Here is an 18,819-nt window from a genome sequence, read left to right as displayed (position 1 = left end):
AACGCTACTGAAGAAGCTCAGTAGCTCATCAGATATAGAACAACTGTTTCAGATCGTTGGCGACCATATGGTTAGTTATAAGTCTGATTTGAACAGTTCGAAAGGAAATCAGCACCTGTGGCTCTTGGGAGCTACTGCTCGAATCTCCAACATTTAGAAATGAATTTGTTTCCGGACAGGGACGGATTGGATGATTTAAAACAGCTTAAGAAAGCTAAAATCTTTGGAGGCTAATTTGATCTCTGCCGATGAAGAAGACGATATGGATACGGATATGGGTATGGAATTGGATAGAGAAAACGATAAGATGTTTACGGATTTTGTTTGCAATCTCAAGCAAGTTCCCGTCTATAAGGAAGCTGAAGTTGTTTGCTACTACATGTAGAGGAAGAGCATTGCATGTTCTTGATCAACTGGAATCTCTGGAGCTGGATGTCTCTGCCAGATTTGATACCAAGAATTTGGAGTATTTATGCCTAACGATTCATGGCGGTGATTCATGGCGGTTATTTGCGCGACTCGTTAATCGTGGGGTTGATACAAAAAAAAGGCTCCCCTATGGAAAGTCTCTATTTCTACACTCAAGGAACTCGAAGTAGCCTGCGACACAGTAAAGTTGGTGAAAAGTGTTCGTACCGGGAGTGAGCGAACAGAAGGAGCAGCGTGGGAAGATAAAAATCTATGTCGAATGCCAACCTGGAGTACACAATATTTTGTATGCTAGTCCTTTGGTTCAAATCAAAAAGACATTGTTATATCCAATATTTATAAACTTGGTGAACGTGTTTAGAACTAGCAAATCTACAGATTTTTTTTGTCGGTAATAATAAACAAAATAATGTTGCTAAATATGTACATATGTATGTACACACCTACGTATGTTTTATTGTTTATCAATATCCCTCAGTTTCTACAAAATCAAACTTTGCAGACTTTTTAAATGAAATTATTTTATGCAATTATAATATTTTCAATATAGTTTTTGGGTATAAAAATTGATAGTGAAATTATAGGCGTTTATTTCCGTAACATTTATGTGTGTTACTTGATCTTCAGTACTGTAGCATTCCATCACCAATGAAACCGAGCTAAGTCTCCAGTCATCCAGAAACTTCATCGAAGCTGTTGAAAGGAAAGCCGTTAGTCAGGTTACTCCTGGAAATCGAGCAAATTATCCAAAGCGATTCAGGAATTGCACATGGAATGTCCGACCTCCAAGGCGGACCTTTAATCGAATAAGTAGTTCGCTGGCAACTTCAGTCCCACCGAAAGATGGAAGATTGTGATTCTTAGTCCATATTGTCTTTCGTTTGGTCCGCCTGATGCGCATTTGCCGGCCAAGGTGTTAACGTTGCCATTGGAGAGCTGATACGATGGTTGCGAAATGCAAATTCGTATTTGCAGCGGGACATATACGCAACCGACATACCGGCTCCCTCCGATTTTCTCAAGACTTCACTAAGAACAAGAGTGAACGACTAAGGTACGCGAACGATAAATTTCCCAAACAGAATAAAGAAAATACTACAATTATCTGGCCTGTTGTAATAGAGTAATGTCTTTATTTAACTTTGCTTCAAATGAATCATAGAAAATACATAATTTATAGCCTATCCTATCGAGGGGATACATATACGTACCTACTGTCTGTCTGTGCTTGTAAATGCATATAAAGTAGAAGAGCAAATAGCGTTAAAGCGATTCCATGGCGGAAATTTGGTCTGTTTTTCGAAAATAAAACTTTGGGAACTGTGTTGGAATAAACGTGTACGTGAGCACTCCGATTTGAAATGCACTAACAGAGTTCAAACAATTGACTACGACAGTTAAGGTGGCTCCGCTCCGGTGGGATCGCTTCATGGTCGCGACAATCGCTGGGGCTCAATGGCCAGCCTGTCGACGATGTACTGGGGCATGCAGAGAGTTGGATTGATGGCCTTCAGGCCGGAATGTCCCAGCAGTGAGAGACCACCAATGCCGAAAAGAGTGTGGAATATGTCGGGCATGTTGCCCGTACGATCGGAGAAGCCGCCTGTCTCTGCGTCCTGGCAGGACAGAATAAATTGCTGAAGTTTCTCGGAGCTGATCCAGTGTAGGCGGCCCATAATAGTGAGTGAGGAGAGAACCCACCAGGAGTAGCACACATCTGGCAGCTTCTCGGGCCGTCCATTAAGTCCGCCTGAGACCAGCTGGCGCTCACAAAGCCACCAACCCAGCTTGTCCACGTCCAGCAAGTGCAATCGGTGGGTGAGTGAAAGGAAACCCACGCAACAATATATGAGACCTGCAAGAGAGCCCAATGAGAACGCTACAAATGTGATTTGCCATCATGACTCACCCGCATGGGATTCCGCGCCAGGCTTGGAGCCGAACCCTCCATCCGTCTGATTGCAACACGACATGACAAACTTGACCGCCTTCTCGACGTCAATGGTCTGCTCCATGCGCTTGAGCAGCGACAGAGTGGCCACTGCACAGAAACTGAACCTGGTGTCCACCTCGCCCCACTTGTCGCCAAAGAAGCTGCCGTCCGGCTGCTGCAGTCCCACAATGAATCGCACCACGGCCTCGCAATCGATCTCATTCAGGGCGTCGTAGGTGCAGAGTATTTGCACCGCGGACAGAGTGTACAGCATGTGGGGATCGTGGCCCTCGCAGGGTGCAAAACCCCCCGTCGTGGAACACTGGCACCGCTTGACAAACTCGATAATATGCTTCCTTTCCAGACGATCCAGCTGCCCCATTATGTCCAGGGCCGTGACGCCCCAGTAGATGCCCGACATGCGCAGAAACTCGGTCATGCAGTACTCATAGTCGTCCTCCTGCTTCCCATGATTCTCGATGTACTTCACATGCTTCCAGAACTGCAGCTCGTGTGTGCCCGCATCGGCATCGCCTGATCCCCCGTTGGTGGGCTTTACGAAGGTCGTGAAATCCATCGCTGATTGCTCTCAATTGAATGAGATGAGTTTTCTATTCCGCGTTTCGCTTGATTCAATTAATTGGCTGTGGCTGCGCTCTCTTCGGCAGGGCAGGAATAGAATAGTTCTGTTCTGGTCTGAATAACAAAAGTATCAAGCAGACGCTCAGCTGATTGACCTGCGAGATGGTTGGCAACGCGGTCAAACAGCTGATCGAATCCGCCCGTATGTATGTGTGTATGTAGGAACTTTTAAATAATCATCACACAGTGTCTACATATATATAAGTAAATTCTTTAGTTTAATTAATTTTATTAACATTAGGTGAGGTACGGTACAAGAGTAAGGACTATGCCACCTCCACATTCGTTGCTGGCTCCTCATCGATGCTAAGGGATACAATATGCTTGCCCGGCACCATAACGTTGCCCAGCAGACGCGGTTCCTGTCCCTCCACTAGATACTCGGCGCACATGGAGAGCACAATGTTGGCATCCCGATCCGTGCAATTGAAGAAGCCAACCAGGACACGTCCATCGGTTATAACGATGCGCAGGACACGTCCCAACCATTTCTGCAGCTTTTGGCGTCCCGGTGTCATATTGGGATCGTTCATTTGATGCGGAGCATTGGTGGTGATTCGAAACGGTTCCGCTGGAGCGCCAGGCTGCACCTGCACTTGGTGGCCACTTATACTTAGATCTTCCATCTTAAACGTAGCTCTAACAATTGATTCAAATATTTTCGTAATTTATTTAATTATTTTGTACGTGTGTGACAGCGTTGCCACTTTCAGCTGTTCGGCCCGCACAGTGCTGGAAAACGCCCACGCACACCATCGATAACAGTCAGTATTTTATTTTGAACAACTTCCTGGTATATATTGGTATTTTTCGACTTGGTCACTTTATTCGTGAGTGAGCAAACCGTTTTTAAAAATTTGCTCTCTTTTTCGTGGTGAAGAGAGCGCTTTTTTGGTGACTTTCCTCCTTTTTCGTGGTGTGAGCCACATGTATTTAACGGGATCGTGAACGTTTTGTAGTTTCATTGTTGAGACGTTCCATACGCGTACCCGTTAGGAACATTGGATTTGTATGGGAAAAATTGCATCAACATGGGAAGTGAATAGGTAGCATTGTTCTGCAACTTTGGCACGGAATGAGCAACAAATCTGAATACCTTGGGAAAATGGATATTATGGACTTGAGATATTGTTTGTAATTTCAGGCTCTAATTAATGCAGAAACTCTCAGTCTCTGTTTTAAAGATATTAACGCAATTTTGCAGCTCACGGGTACCAATAATAGGTATCAGAACCGGGATACATGTATTTATAAAGCACAAAACATTTGCATTAATAGGTAAAAAACATGTCCATCTAGGAGAAAATCACTATTAATGTTTCAATGGAGCTTGGAACAACAAATTTAGCATCAATTAAAGGAAATAATTTATACCTTATTTCCTTAAGCATAATTGAAGGACAATTATATGGATATTATCATATATTATTTTTTATTAATTTTCATAAATATAAAAAAAATATTGTTTTAAAAAAATTTTGTCTTCATTGTGGTCGGCACGGGAGGCGTACTGCTGCTGATATTGGGGAGCCCAGGATATGCCTGGGGAAGTGAATTTTATTAACTTTAAACAAAACTAAGCAGCTGTCTGAGCAGTGTAAACGTACGGAATGCAGTGCAAACCTCTGGTCACACCACTGGCCGCTAGAAAAATATGACATTTGTTTGCTAGATCTGATTTGGATCTGAGTGGCTTTACATTATTCCGCTGAAATATTTGTCAGATCAAATCAGTGAGAATGTCCTGCAGCCCTCTGAATATCGGGGATCAGTTTCCCAACTTCCAGGCCGAGACAAGTGTGGGAAGAATAGACTTTTACGATTGGATGAAACGAGAATGGGCCATTCTCTTCTCGCACCCAGCCGACTTTACGCCGGTGTGCACTACAGAGCTGGCCCGAGTGGCTGCACTGATTCCAGAGTTCCTGAAACGTGGTGTGAAGCCTATTGCGCTGTCCTGTGACACTGTGGAGTCGCACAAGGGCTGGATTGAAGACATCAAGAGTTTTGGCAGTAAGTGCAGAGTTTTGCTTCTTCGGAGCCAGTGTCATAATTAGGATTATTTTTCAGAATTGCCCTCTTTTGACTATCCAATCATTGCTGATGACAAGCGCCTGCTGGCCCATCAGCTGTCAATGCTGGACAAGGATGAGCTGAATGCGGATGGGCTTCCTCTGACCTGTCGAGCCGTGTTCATCGTTGACGAAAAGAAGAAATTGCGTCTTTCCATTTTGTATCCCGCCACCACCGGACGCAATTTCGAGTAAGTTCCAGCACAGAAGAAACATCCCAGATTTGTGCTAATTTCATATTTTTCGCACTTTAGTGAAATCCTACGCGTCATCGATTCGCTGCAGTTGACCCAGACCAAGAGCGTGGCAACTCCAGCCGACTGGCAGCAGGGAGGTAAATGCATGGTGCTGCCCACTGTTAAGGGAGAAGATGTTCCGAAACTCTTCCCCAAGGGCATTGAGACCATTGAGGTGCCATCCGGCAAGAGTTATCTTCGCACCACTCCACAGCCCTAAGAGCGAACATTCCATGCCAAAAGCACACACTGTTTTAAAACATGACTTTATTACAAAAATTATAATTAATAACAATAAAAATAATGCACAATAATTTGTTCGCTTACAGCCTTTTACGCCAGGTTTTTTGCCGGGCTTTTGCTTTAAGTGTTTGCAAAAGCATCGCCTGCCGACACCTGCCGAAAGTGCACAAGACATTCTCGTTTGGTCTTAGAAACTAAATTAGATGGGAATGTGTTCCAATAAAGGTAGAAAATAAATATACATACATCAAATTCAATAAAATACACATACATATAAAAAAAGGAGTAGATATTGCAACTGGATAACCACAGTGGTTAGGAAATTAGAAATAAGGCCAACTCTGTACAATAGATGAAGCTCTTTCGAGGATAGAAGAAAGCCAAAGACCAAGCTTGTGCCCGTAACCAAAAATAACTGAAAAAGAGACAATAGAAATTCTGATTATTATAACATCGAGATCATAAGGATAAGGCTATGTCCTAACTAGAATTATAGAAAAAAAAATTAACTAAAACCAGATTAATAGACAATCAAAGATCAAAGAAACAGGGAATCTTACGATTGCAAATTGAGATATCTTGGGATCAGGAAACACCACAAAAAAAGAGTATATTAAGGAGACTTTCCCTTCAGTGATATTTGTGTGTGGTTGTTTATAAAGATGCTCAGCGAACTGTGTTAGTAAGCGTTCCCTTCCTTGAATATGTTAATGAAATGCAAATATGTACATTTTATAATGCAAATGGTAAAAGCTTTCGCCACCAAACAGGTTTCAAGTAGCCCTCCAAATGGGTCGTCTCGGAGAATCTCAAGTATAAACGGAAATTTTGTATGCATTTTGTATACCAAATTTTAAGGTTTTGAGCTTAAATTTCCTAAAAGCAGACTGACTTAATCGCCATGAAATTACTTCGTACTTACAATTTAACTACCACATGCCATACTCTCTAATCTAAACACCCTTCTGTGTCAGCGTCTGCGGCCTGATGATGTCTGCAGCAGCCGTCCAAATCGGCGCACGAGAAAGGGCCACAGAATGAGTACAGCAAACCAAAGTGGAGATATATTCTTGAAGGGCCACCAGGCGGGCTGTTGCCGTTGCGATGCTCTCGACTTTTGGCCATTGCGAAGTTCGTTCAATGTCTGTTCAAGGCTGCGCACACGCTGCTGCACTGCGCCCACGTCGTTGTTCATTCGCGTGATTGTGATTTGAATTTGTCGCAGCAGATCCGTATTCTGGGCAATAGCCTGGGTAACCTCGTGACTTAGATCATATGGGTCGTCGTATTCATCGTCCGAGGGCTCCACAATGGCAACGCTGCTGTTGTTGGTATAGTTGTGGCTATCGCTGTGGCTGTAGTTCGCCGATTTGGTCGTGTAGCCATTGCTCAGAGATGGCGCAATATGTCCATTGGTTACCATATTGTCGCCGTTCTCCGTTGCGGGCTCCGATGAGGCTAAGGGGGTCCCCAGCTCAGATTCCCCGTTGCAGCTGCTTCCATGCTGTGGACTGTTTGTGCGCGAATGGAACGGAGAGTTGGGATGCGATTCGGCGAGCTCCCTCATGCCGGGTGAAACCAATTCCAGTTCGTCCAAATTTATGTTCCCCAGGCCATCAAGGCTGCCCACAAAGTTTTGCACGTTCTCTGTGAAGGACATCGTCTCGATAATCTCCTGCAGACTCTCAACATAGCGCTGCATTGCCTGCTCCTTGCTCAGGTGTCGATTGTCGTTCCAGGCGTCCCACTTGGCCTTGCCAACCACGTCCCAGAAGCCAGGCTTCTTGTGGTCACAGGCTCCCTCCGTGGCCTGCTTGAAGAGGCCGTAGAACTTTAGCATCATGCTGGTGCTTGGCTGGTAGGGACCATTCTTGGGCAGTCCCTTGATTACATTGACGGCAGCTTGGAAACGTTCCCCAATGGCGGCCATCTTTGAGGCAGCTACAAAGGAAGGAGTTTTTCAAAACCATGAATAATTCAAGTGCATCGAATACTATGTATATGGAAAGATTAGATAGAATGCGGTCCAAGTTCATTTCCCATTATTAATCATCTACCGTTCCGCCGTTCAAATTCGAAGGAATGTCGACGCCGCTTACAAATTACCTAATTATTTGTGCAATCTCGGTGTTGTAATTTTTAAGGCAGTATCTGTTGTATTGTGTTGTGTTGTTGGTTGTCTTCTGTTATTGATTCCGTCTTTCATTCCATTCGTAAACGTATTAAAGAAGACAGACCAGACCCACTTCCACTTGGTGACAAAGTTCGATTCGAGTTCTGAAGTTCAATCGTTCTGTTCTCCGGATAAGCTTCGGTTTGAGCTTTTGCAATGTTCTTATCGACCTCGACTAATCGACTCGTAAGTAACTTGTTGGACGCTCTTTCCTGGCGTTAGCGTTTAATTCGTTTTTGCAATCAAAAAAAAAACTAAACAAAACTCTCTCTGTAAATCTGAACGTATACGTGAGACTGTGTGTGTGTGTGAGGTGCAGGGCTGCACAGAACACAAATATCGATATGGCAGGTGAAACTAGTGATGGCCGAGAAGAGCGGGGTTTCAAATTTTAAATAAATATAAAATCGAAACGTATAGGCAAGCGTGCAAATGATGATTTTGGCAAATGTCAAAACATTTATTAGGCCATATTAATTTGATTTACATTTATTCAAGAAAAAACCCGTATATTTGGTAGTTCTAAACTCGTTCACTAAGTTCTTTGTTTATTAATATGGGATCTAAGCAATCAATTTTGATTTCAACCAAATGATTAGCATACAAAATATCGCGCATATAGAATTCGAAATAGATTTGTATCTTCCCACGCTGCTCCTTCTGTTCGCTCACCCAGGTACGAACACTATCCACTAAGTTATCTTTGTTTATCATATCGTAAACTTGTATATTGAGAACCTTTAGGAGCGGAAGCCCCTTTAGAAGGTCTAGAACATGGTCATTCGTAATTGGCATGGATATGTGGAGGTATAGAAGGTTCTTCAGCTTCAGTAAGTCCGCCAAGGGGACGGTGTCGCAGGCTACTTCGAGTTCCTTGAGTGTAGAAATATTGCAAAGACGTTTAACCTGATCCACGGACAAATTGTCTGGTCCCAGGATAAGACTTTCCAGAGGAGAGCCCTTTTTGTTGATCAATCCCTCGATTAACGAGTCGCGTACAGAACCGTCATGCACCACCTGCAAATGTTGTAACCTGGGCAACTGGCAGACCAGCTCATAGGGCATCGTTGAGTCGAAGCACTGTACAGAAAAGGCCAGACGTTCCAGCTGCTGCCAGTTCGTCACCAGAATTTCAAAATTGTTCTTAGTGAGGTTTCTAGTATGTGCAATGTCCAGATGGCGTAGTTGCTTTATCGTTTGGCAGCAATACTCCAAGTTCTTGCCATCGAAATCCTCATGGACATCCAGCTCCAGAGATTCCAGCTGTTCAAGATAATGCAATCCTCCTCCGTTATATTCGACAGCCTTCAACTTCAGTTTCTTTAGGCACGGCAAATGCTTGAGAATGTTTACAAATTCCGTATACAACTTATCTCTGTCTTCTTGTAGTGCATGGTCTGACCATATTTCAGTGTCCAAAGATTTGATCTTTTTGAAGCTGAGTAGATGGGGCCATTCTATCGAGTTCAGGTCAAAGCCCATTTTCAAATTTTTGACATTCCTACAATGGTCCTCCAGGTGGAATATTATTTGATCGAAAGTCAATGGTTGCTCATAGGTTACCAGATTCTCGCCAACAATCTGCAACAGTTTCTGCAGATATGGTGTGTCGCCAATCCTTATCGTGAGCGATTCATTCATATGTTTGTACCGATGGCTTGCGTACCTCTTGAACATCTCTCCCATAAACACGTTCGAAGACGCGAGCTCTAGCTGGTCTTTTACGTCCAGATAATCCATTACGACTTTCCAGCAATCCTCGTTTAAATGGAGACCAGTTGTATGAGACGTCCCGATTTTGGCTTGCTTTGCATTGCGTGCGTCATCACTGCCAGAGGCTTTCGCACCATCAGCTTCTCTCTTTCTATTTTCCGCGGGAACTGCTTTGGCAATATTACTACCGCTAGCGTGTTGACTCATTTTGCTTCTTACGTTATCTTATGTTCTAAGAAGTCTTGCTGTAAAAGTGATTTGTTAATCCAAACTGCAAATACATACATACATATATGGCTATTACCTACGTTATATCGATGACGTTGAACTGAACCATCTTGGTTTGGGCAAAAATTCTATAACACTTATATGTAACATATATAGAATCTTTGGTTTGCGTTTAGTTTTCGCAAATTGTTGGGAGTGTTTATCAATACCAATAGAGACCTTGAGTGTGTTGTACCCGAACCAGCTTGCACGTTGAGTTTGGTTATTATGCTGTAACCTATTAAAACCAAATAGTTCCGTAGATCGGGGGCTTAGTTAAGACCGTTATTTCAGGTATTATTTCGTAGGTAAATGCTTAATTCAATGAAATATACTTGTTATTGAATTAAAAGGCGATCGATTCCCAGCTGTTGCTCTTTCGATTGTTTGTAGACAAAAACATCGATAGTGCCTCATTTTTGATAAATTCAAGAAACAAGCAAGATAATAAAATATAAACTTCTTTTAAGCAATACACAATATTCTAAATTTTAACAAATATAAGATCCGGTTATTTTTTACTTGCAACAACAATAACAACTGAAGTACCTGGTCATTACAGACTCATTTCGAAAAAGAACTAAAAATAATTGAACATAAAACATAAAAACATTAGCAAACTTTATTATTTTACGCGGTTTAAGGCAAGTTCACGTTCACTTGCTTCAATAGAGGGGACTCTTGAATTATGGTATAGTGGTATTTTTTTTTGGTATATTAAAGGTATATTTCTGAGGGTCAGACGGTATATTTGATTAATCAAACCGCGGTCACACTGCTTAATTTCACACTAATTTCGTCAAAATCGTAATCAAAGTGCTTAACATTTTTGCATTATTTTCAATACGCAGAGCTTTCGAAAGCTACAACCGTCAAGTCCAGTGCCATAAAAACGCTGGCGAGATAAAAAAATAAACTGAAATAATACCACTAAAAAAACCCCAAAGCGAACGCAGAGGAATTTCACCATAGCACAAAGAACAGGGCAGTGGCTGCCAGCGCAGAATTCAATTCATTGCAATTAAACATGAAATTTGCTGCAACGCCATCCAGAGCACAACATTTTTGTAGTATCGCCCAGCCAGAAGAGCCCAAACAGCCGCACACCTGTATCAATAAAATACGATCGCGTCCAGTGTCGACCTTCATTCCACAACTGCAATCCAAACGCCGCGTGCAACAACACCGCCAAAGACAATTGTGTAGGATTTCTAAAAATTGGAAGCATCAAAGCTTTTGCATAGCTGCGTCCTGATCAAAACATCTTTTGATCTCTAGACTAAAAGCCAACTAAATTTAATTATAACCTAAATTCTTGAGACAAAATCAATAAATCGGAAGGAACACGTGCGTTGCGTTCCGTTGCCGCCAAAGCGAGTGTAGACATTTTGTGTGGTGTCGTGTAGACTTCTCTGCGGTCAGAGTCGGAGGACACACTCGGCTACAGGGCATTTTTTCCCGTTTGTGTTTGTGTGCAACTGAGCAGGCAGGCCGACAATACCAACGAAAACGTCGTCGTTTTCAAATAAAATTCGTGAGAAACGCAAAATCAAAAACATCAACAGTATGCCGCGACGCAACAAGAAATCAGGAGGAGGACAAGGCAAAGGTGAGTCACAAAAGCGGACGACAAAGAAAGAGAGAGTGTGTTGCAGTGTGAGTGTTCGAGTGGGTGTGGGCGTGAGAGTCAATGCAGGCGAAATTTTTACAGCTGCTTTGGCCTGACCTTTGCATTAGTCATGCGACGACTAAAATACTCTTCAAATATGTATGAAGAATGTACATGTTTAGCTGATTTCCAAAATTGTGTGGAAAGCTTTTGCTTGCTACCCACAACCTGTTTGGCAATCGCTGAAATAATTATTTTTGTTTTGTTGCTGTGCTGGCACCAAAAGCTTTTCACGCGCTCGCAGCTCAGCTGGCTACGCAACAATACAGCAATGAAAACGGAATACAAACACATACGTTCAATGCCAGCTTATCAGAACTGACTTTATACAGACACCCGTATTTATTCATGTGTACGAGTGAATACATATGCAAGTGCTTCCAATCAGTGAGTATCAAGGGGGGTATATCAATCCCGGAGAGCATGCGATAGAGAATCGGAACTTGTCCTCAATAAATGCGCATTAGTTGGTACGGTTGCTCAGGCGGATTGGGGTTCTTTGGGTTAAATTGAGCGAATGAGACTCATCGATAAGATGAGACCCAGCAAGAAGGAGTCCGTCTGACATGATGGATCCCTGAATATCAATTAACCCAATTCAAAATAGGTCGACTAGTGACATGGTGTCCCCATTCCCTCTATAAATAAGCACGCGGAAGACCTTTTTCTCTTATTGATGCAGCACCTATAGAAATTGTTGTGACCCACAAATTATGCAACTGTTATGCAGGCATTTGTACATCAATACGTACAATTGTACATACATATGTACATATGTATGTATGTTTAAACACAGATTGGTTTACTCTTCCTCTCTCTCTCAATCCCAAAGAAAAGCAACTTTCAAAAGCATACACAGCCCCACTTTTTGCCCCAACAGCTGGTTTTTCTCTCTTCTCCTTCTTCATTTTGTTACCGCATTTGTTGTTGCCTGCAAATAGTTTTGTGAAAGGTGGAAAATGCTAGACGGAGACGGAAATTGCCTTGTCCCAAATAGCAGCAGCACAGTCAGTGGGAAAGTTGTGGGTTTTCTTTAAAAAGAAAATGAAACAAAACTTGTTGCACATTTCCTTTAAAAATTTTTTTTTTTTCTTGAAGGTCATTGCTGCTGTGCGGCATCAAATGTAATTCAATTTATATTTCTCTTTGTGTACAGAGGTTTGTACATACATACATATGTACAATATCATGTACACATGTATGTATATATACAATATCATGTACACATATATGGATATGTGTGATCACAACCTAACAGAAAATAAAAACGCGAAAAAGGCGGAAAAGCTTGGCCAACTCATTTGATTAACTCATTTCTCAAAACAATTTTACAAGCAGAAATGTGAGCCGTTGACAGTGTACAGTTTTGTTTATATGTTGTTTAAAATGAATGAGCCAAATCAGTTTTAGTGTTTTCTTTCAGTGTACTTTGTTTGAGATTAGCATCCATTTTGTAATTGAAGCGATCGCTAAAGTTTGACAACCAATGGACTACAGTTTCAATCTCACTTCACTTACGTCCAGTTATATAAATTTGTTATACATAGGGGATATTAACGAGATACCCTGGTGGGGATGGGGATACAGTGTTCATGAACTTAAAACAAATATTAAATTCTTCTCCCCACACCATTCCCTCTGTCCAACAGGCCGGACCAATGACTCGAATTCCGAAGACGAGTCCTTTGATAATGTGAGCGTCTATTCGCACGTGTCGGAGGTTGCCTCCTCGGAGGCCAACGATGACCTGGCCAATGAGCGTTTCGAGGAGAAGTTCGAGAAGGCCCTGGAGCAGGCCACCGAGAAGTCGGCCCAGACCCGTGTGCAGGCCCTCCAGGCCATCTGTGAGCTTCTGATGCACCGCTATATGCCCGATTTCGTGGAGGACCGCAAAATGACGTTGATGGACTTTGTGGAGAAGAGCATCCGTCGCGGCAAGGGACAGGAGCAGGTCTGGGGCGCACGTCTTGCCCCCTTGCTGGTACTCCAGATGGGCGGTGACAAGGGCATCTCCAAGGCCATGGACCAGTTTCTGTTGACCACCGTTCAGGACAAGTCCATCGGCTTCGATGCCAGAGCCAAGTGCGTCTCGGCCCTTGGATTGCTTAGCTTTTTGGGCTGCGAGGATGTCGCCGAACTGGTCCGTCTCATGCAGTATATCGAGGCCATCTTTGCCGGCAGCTATCTCCGGGGCGACGACAAGACCCCAGTGTCGGTCACCGCCGAAGCGGGAGCCCTGCATGCCGAGGCTTTGAGTGCTTGGGGCCTGCTTCTGACTCTCATACCACCGGGTGATTTCGTGTCACTGATGACCACCGGAAATAACATGTTCCCGTAAGTCCTTGAACCCTAACGTGTATAACAACCAGAGAAATGTTTTCTAAACTGCCGCTCGCTCATTTTTAGATCGATCAAGAAGTTCTTGGGGCTTTTGCAGTCCCCACATTTGGATGTCCGCATGGCCGCTGGCGAAACCATTGCCTTGATACTGGAATCGGGCCGTGCCCACGATGACGACTTCCTTGAGGAGGAGATTGCCGAACTGAGCGAGGCTGTCAAGCAGCTGGCCACCGATTCGCACAAGTATCGGGCTAAGCGCGATCGCAAGGCTCAGCGTGCCACCTTCCGGGATGTGTTGCGTTATCTAGAGGTGAGTGGCTAACGAAAAAAAAACCCAACCAGAACCAGAGAACCCACTAAGAAACGAAAAGTTCGATTTACTCATTTACTTGAACCAAAAATGCAAACTCCAGAGAACACGAGAACAGGACATTCGAGTGGTGCTGATTGCACGGGTAATCCTTGCAATTCACGGCTTCATGTCGTTGCAGGTGAACTTGAGCTCGTGCTTGCAGTAGTTGGCCAGGCACTTGGAGTGGTCGTGCAACTTGTTCCGCATGATCACACAGCCGTTGCGGCTTATCGAGTCCATGTATTCGGTGAAGTCGGGCACCTTCCTGTAGGTAGCCGGTGCCGCGTTCCAGTGTGAGTTGTTGCCCGAGGCGACGAAGCGCGAGGAGTCCGCGAATGTGGTCTTAAAGGGCTTGTATGTCTTCTCGCACTCATCCTGTGACATCTCGTAGCCCGTGGAGGTTTCCCTGTCCAGTTCGTTCATCACATTCGAGCGGAACTCTGAACAGGGCGCCTTGTTGGTCAGGAACTTGTTGGCATTCAACTTGGAGGCCTCGTCCTCGGTCTTGAGACTCTCGTATATGCCCTCGGGGTACTCGTTCATCGCACAGAAGTCGATCTGGTACGTGGTGAACATGCGGTTCTTCTCCAGCCGGCGGCTGAGCTCCTCCTTAGGCATCACCTTCAGTCGCTCGTACAGATCGGGGTAGACAGTGCGCAGGATCTTGAGGAAGCGGTTTGGCTGCAGCTTAAAGCAGTCCGTTTCCTCAGAGAAGGCCATCTTGTCCACTTGATCCTGGGCCAGGGTCGTGGGTATGAGCCGTGGATCCACCAGTTTACCCATTGGCGCAATGCCCGTCCACTCCACCCCCGAGCAGTCTTTTGAGGCATCGGATGGCGCCTTGATCTTCTCCTCATCGATGCACTGACATTCGATTACCTTAGCGCCCTCTTGTCCCTCCAATCCCTTGGCGCGGGTGAGGAACTCGTACCGCTTGGCATTGGGCGGAACGTAGTCATGTTGATAGGTGGTCACCAGCATTTTAATGCAAAAAAATTCAAAATGTTGCAAAAGCTGCAAAAAATAAATAGATAACCAAATTTATTTTATTTTATTGATTTTAGAATTTTGTACACTTTTTTTTATACGATTTTGTACTACTAAAATTTATCTGAGCATAGAATTTGGTCGGTTCTCACGAAACTAAAACTTTAACTGAGCCAAATGAGCATTTTCCAGTACAAAATATCGAATATAGATTTTAATTTCAATTCCATGCCTACTTTATTTGAACCCAAATATTCTGTGTATTATTTCAGGAGGACATTTCTCCGGAAATCAACATTCGCTTTGGCACAGAGTCTTTGACACTGGATGCATGGTCCATTCACCATCAGTATTCGGCCCTGTGCACAGTGATGGGTCCCGGCATGACCTCCCAGCTGCAGGAGAACGAGTTCATACGCGACATATTCGAGCTGGGAGCGCGTCCCACCAACACTGGCATTAATGGCAATGCCAAGATCAAGCCGACCAAACTGGAGCGCGTAAGTTGATTGATCAGGCATCAAGAATCGCTCTAACGAATTTTTTTCATTTGCATCCCATAGCATCTGGTGAATGCTGCCGCGTTCAAGGCCCGCTCCATTTCGCGTGGCAAGAATCGGGACAAGCGATCGGCCGTCGTCACTTAAAGCTGGAAAATCAATCAAAAAAAATCAATCACCCCACAAAATCCCAACAGTGAAACACTCTCAAAACAAAACAAAACAGAACGAATCCTCTCAAAATCCCATAGCCAACGACCCGACCCGCTAGTTGAATTTTTTCTAATTTTAGCTTGAACAGGGCATAGCATAGCCAAAGCTAAAACTAAGTCTAAATTTAGGATATGTTTCTGGAAAATCAACAAATGCAACAAAATTGGAATATTTATAAACACTGAACACACGAACGGGCCATTATTATTAAATATTAGCGCTAACACGATATTAAATTGTGTGTGTGTATGTATCGATCTGAATTATTTGCACTTTTTTTTGTTATGTATATGAAATTTAGCATGTCTCGTCGTATAACCCCCCTTTTGGGGTGCAGGGGCGGGGCATGCCTCTTACGTTGTTGATCTTGATTTACACTATGAATATACATACATACCTAAATATATATACAATCTAAAAATAAACCTATTTCTGCTTCGATGTCGTTGCTAAAAGTAGTTGAAAACAAAACAAACAAAAAAAACTAAAGTTAGTCAAAGCTTGACTTGGCTTTTATTATGCATATTTATAAGCTATATAAATACATTTATTTTATAGAAATTACATGTAAAATAAATAACGTTAGGCTTAAAAACTCAATGAAATGCATTTTTGTCTGGGATTTGGTCTCGGTTTTGTAATGGGGCGGTGACAGTGGAAACGCGCCTAAGAAAGCGAAACTAAACTTCTGCATACTTCTGAACAACATACGAGTAATTTTTCAATCTTTTTGAATGGTGTCTCTTTTAAATGCGTTTCGGTGGATAGATTTTTGAATCCAATTGATCCAGATGCACCAGTAAATAATTGCTAGTTCACCCAATTATAGACATGCTCTATAAATATATTCTATATTCTTTGAAATATATTGGAATTTATTCCCCAGAAAAAAGTTCTGATACACGTACAATTGCATTACAATGGTTGGCCCCAATAGAATGTTCCGTGTTGCGTGCTGTATACGCACATAAACGCACTGCAAAAACGTAAATGTGTGCGTACCGACCACTGGCTTAAAGTAAACATAAATTTTAATGTAATTATTCTGATATCAACTCAATAAAATCAAAGTATTTTCCAAAAATAGGAGATTTATTTTTCTGTATTTTATATACATATATATGTATACTAGGCTGGGCCAAAATTTGACCAAATTTTTTTTCAAGGGGACACCCCCCAATTCTGTTCAATAAAATTATACAATTTTTTTCAAATTTTTAGTTTGATGTTTGGGGGTTTCTACCACGGAAAGAAAATAAAAATTTGTGGGTAAATATACATTAAAAAAAATGGAATTCGTCGGTTTTTTAAAATAATATTGAAACTTAGAAACTAGTTCATATGATTAATAATAAGGTATTTATTTTTTTTTTTTAGTTACTGTTAAAAAATTTGCGATTGGTGAAAATCAAGAAGTTCAGCTGAGGTTGATATATTTAGTTAACTAGTTCGCAAAACTTGTGCAGTTTTTTTACTGCCAATAACTGATTAATGACGATATGAATGGTATCAATATATATGGAATAGATTTCACCAATTACACTACTCGACAAAATTGAACTTTTTATTTAGGCTGTGAACCAAAATGACTTTTTCTGATAGATTTCGGGATTTAACAATTTTTTTATCCCGTACTCAAAGTTAGGGGTAATTAGATTGGTGGTAAGGGGGGGGGCCAGAGGCCAGCTCGTCGTCGTCTCTGTCCGCGTCCGGGGGCGGGGGGGGCGGGGCCGCCCCCCGGGGGCCGCGGGGGGGGGGGGGGGCCGGCGCCATTTTTTTTAAAGAATTTTTAAAATCTGGTATTTTTTTCATGGTTTTTTTCAGAGGTAGTGCCAGTATGTTTCACATAACTTAAGTATCTTATATCTGGTTGCATAGATTTTTGCAGTTCCGAAAAGCTGACAAATGCAGCTATAAATCGTTGCTATTGTATCTGCAGCTTAACGCCTGGAAGATAGCTTTCAAGCTTTCAAATTCGAATTTCATAATTTTTTGCGGTATTTTGACTTTAAGAAAAGTCACCTGAAAAATACCGTTGCTGGTCCAATGCCAAAGGAACACGTTCAGGTACCAAAAATTCAACCCCTTTTCGTTTGCTTTGTTTCCAATTGGCAGTTGGGTCCGCAACCTTCCAAAAAGTATTTTTTGTCTATTTTTTCATTTTTAAGGTTTGTTTAACGAATTTTAGCTCCACCGTTTATCCATAGATTTTAATGAACAATACCTTAAACGACGCCTAATTAATGCGAGTATCTAAAACTAAAAATGCAAGCCAAGACTAGCCAAAAACTACACCAAAAAAAAAAATAATAATTCGTTAAAAAAGTTTAAACCCCGAAATCTATAAGAAAAAGTTATTTTGGGCCACAGCCTAATTCTAGTGTTGGCTAGTGTTATCCAACTCATTCAACAAAAAATTTTTTTTAGTTCGGTAGCAACCTCTTAAAAAATAAAAAAAAATAAAAACATGTAAATTACTATTAAATGCAAGGTAACAAACCCCCCGGGGTGAGCCCCTAGTTTTGTTACCTTGCATTTAATAGTAATAGTGTCCCGTTTGAATTTCGAAAAAAAATATTTTTTGGGCCAGCCTAATGTATACTTTAAAAATGCGTTCCATACGCATAGGTACTACTGCATTTCTGTCACAACATGACCAAAATGTGCAAAAGAATTTGATAAATTGCTGGAAAAAGTTTTTTTTAGTTGAAAATATCCACTGAAAAGCAGAGTATTATTTCGACCTGACTTTTGTATTTTTTTGTCTTTGGGTTCTGTTCTTCTAAATAACTCTTTCAGTTCTGTACAACTGTTTGGAGAAATATAACAAGTTTGTACTCTATTCTTGCCTCAATATTTTGAATGTTTTAAAAAGGTATTCAAATTCCAGCTTGGAATACAGAAGACAAGATCACAATTTTTATTTAATGATCAAATTAAACAATTTAGAAACTTAAAAGCAGTGAAGTAAAGTTTCACTTAGTCTGCCATCAAAGATCCCCAAATAGTATACGTCAATCTATAAAAGTATTTTAATGATACGAAATCCA

At 42.2% G+C, this 18,819-nt stretch overlaps 7 protein-coding genes across 10 annotated transcripts; 2 read left to right on the top strand and 5 right to left on the bottom strand.

Annotated features, from left to right (window-relative positions):
* Positions 1-1,535: 1,535 nt before the first annotated feature.
* LOC111076710 (geranylgeranyl transferase type-2 subunit beta) lies at positions 1,536-3,076 on the bottom strand. The gene is made up of 2 exons (XM_022370615.2): positions 2,339-3,076; positions 1,536-2,284 (listed from the first exon to the last, which is right to left on the bottom strand). Exons 1-2 carry the CDS (start codon positions 2,937-2,939, stop codon positions 1,857-1,859), a joined length of 1,029 nt encoding a protein of 342 aa, XP_022226307.1. The 5' UTR covers positions 2,940-3,076; the 3' UTR covers positions 1,536-1,856.
* Positions 3,077-3,213: 137 nt separating this feature from the next.
* LOC111076723 (N-alpha-acetyltransferase 38, NatC auxiliary subunit) lies at positions 3,214-3,740 on the bottom strand. Its single transcript, XM_022370634.2, has one exon. It carries the CDS (start codon positions 3,628-3,630, stop codon positions 3,271-3,273), a length of 360 nt encoding a protein of 119 aa, XP_022226326.1. The 5' UTR covers positions 3,631-3,740; the 3' UTR covers positions 3,214-3,270.
* Positions 3,741-4,655: 915 nt separating this feature from the next.
* On the top strand, positions 4,656-5,630 carry LOC111076733 (peroxiredoxin-6). The gene is made up of 3 exons (XM_022370649.2): positions 4,656-5,017; positions 5,075-5,267; positions 5,331-5,630. Exons 1-3 carry the CDS (start codon positions 4,744-4,746, stop codon positions 5,530-5,532), a joined length of 669 nt encoding a protein of 222 aa, XP_022226341.1. The 5' UTR covers positions 4,656-4,743; the 3' UTR covers positions 5,533-5,630.
* On the bottom strand, positions 5,562-8,018 carry LOC111076731 (acyl-CoA-binding domain-containing protein 5). Of its 2 annotated transcripts, XR_002608065.2 has the most exons (4): positions 7,662-8,018; positions 6,478-7,496; positions 5,827-5,970; positions 5,562-5,749 (listed from the first exon to the last, which is right to left on the bottom strand). XR_002608065.2 is itself a non-coding variant. In XM_022370648.2 (3 exons), exon 2 carries the CDS (start codon positions 7,483-7,485, stop codon positions 6,526-6,528), a length of 960 nt encoding a protein of 319 aa, XP_022226340.2. In that variant the 5' UTR covers positions 7,486-7,496; positions 7,662-8,018; the 3' UTR covers positions 5,562-5,970; positions 6,478-6,525. The 2 variants fall into 2 exon arrangements, 1 of the variants encoding a protein (XP_022226340.2); XM_022370648.2 differs by having other exon boundaries at positions 5,562-5,970.
* Positions 8,019-8,220: 202 nt separating this feature from the next.
* Positions 8,221-10,149, bottom strand: LOC111076719. 2 transcript variants are annotated; one of them, XM_022370629.2, is made up of 3 exons: positions 10,044-10,149; positions 9,746-9,939; positions 8,221-9,686 (listed from the first exon to the last, which is right to left on the bottom strand). In XM_022370629.2, exon 3 carries the CDS (start codon positions 9,646-9,648, stop codon positions 8,251-8,253), a length of 1,398 nt encoding a protein of 465 aa, XP_022226321.2. In that variant the 5' UTR covers positions 9,649-9,686; positions 9,746-9,939; positions 10,044-10,149; the 3' UTR covers positions 8,221-8,250. The 2 variants fall into 2 exon arrangements, with proteins under 2 accessions (XP_022226321.2, XP_022226322.2); XM_022370630.2 differs by having other exon boundaries at positions 9,750-9,939.
* Positions 10,150-10,504: 355 nt separating this feature from the next.
* On the top strand, positions 10,505-16,190 carry LOC111076717 (interferon-related developmental regulator 2). 2 transcript variants are annotated; one of them, XM_022370625.2, is made up of 5 exons: positions 10,505-11,317; positions 13,027-13,711; positions 13,784-14,027; positions 15,329-15,556; positions 15,620-16,190. In XM_022370625.2, the coding sequence occupies exons 1-5, from the start codon at positions 11,275-11,277 to the stop codon at positions 15,701-15,703; spliced, it is 1,284 nt and encodes a 427-aa protein (XP_022226317.2). In that variant the 5' UTR covers positions 10,505-11,274; the 3' UTR covers positions 15,704-16,190. The 2 variants fall into 2 exon arrangements, with proteins under 2 accessions (XP_022226317.2, XP_022226318.2); XM_022370626.2 differs by lacking the exon at positions 10,505-11,317 and adding an exon at positions 11,731-11,764.
* LOC111076718 lies at positions 14,089-15,221 on the bottom strand. The gene has a single exon (XM_022370627.2). It carries the CDS (start codon positions 15,048-15,050, stop codon positions 14,187-14,189), a length of 864 nt encoding a protein of 287 aa, XP_022226319.1. The 5' UTR covers positions 15,051-15,221; the 3' UTR covers positions 14,089-14,186.
* Positions 16,191-18,819: the final 2,629 nt, after the last annotated feature.

The sequence above is a fragment of the Drosophila obscura genome, unplaced genomic scaffold (assembly GCF_018151105.1).
Source record: "Drosophila obscura isolate BZ-5 IFL unplaced genomic scaffold, ASM1815110v1 contig_46, whole genome shotgun sequence".
Classification (NCBI taxonomy): domain Eukaryota; kingdom Metazoa; phylum Arthropoda; class Insecta; order Diptera; family Drosophilidae; genus Drosophila; species Drosophila obscura.
This window is presented reverse-complemented; position numbering and strand designations above follow the sequence as displayed.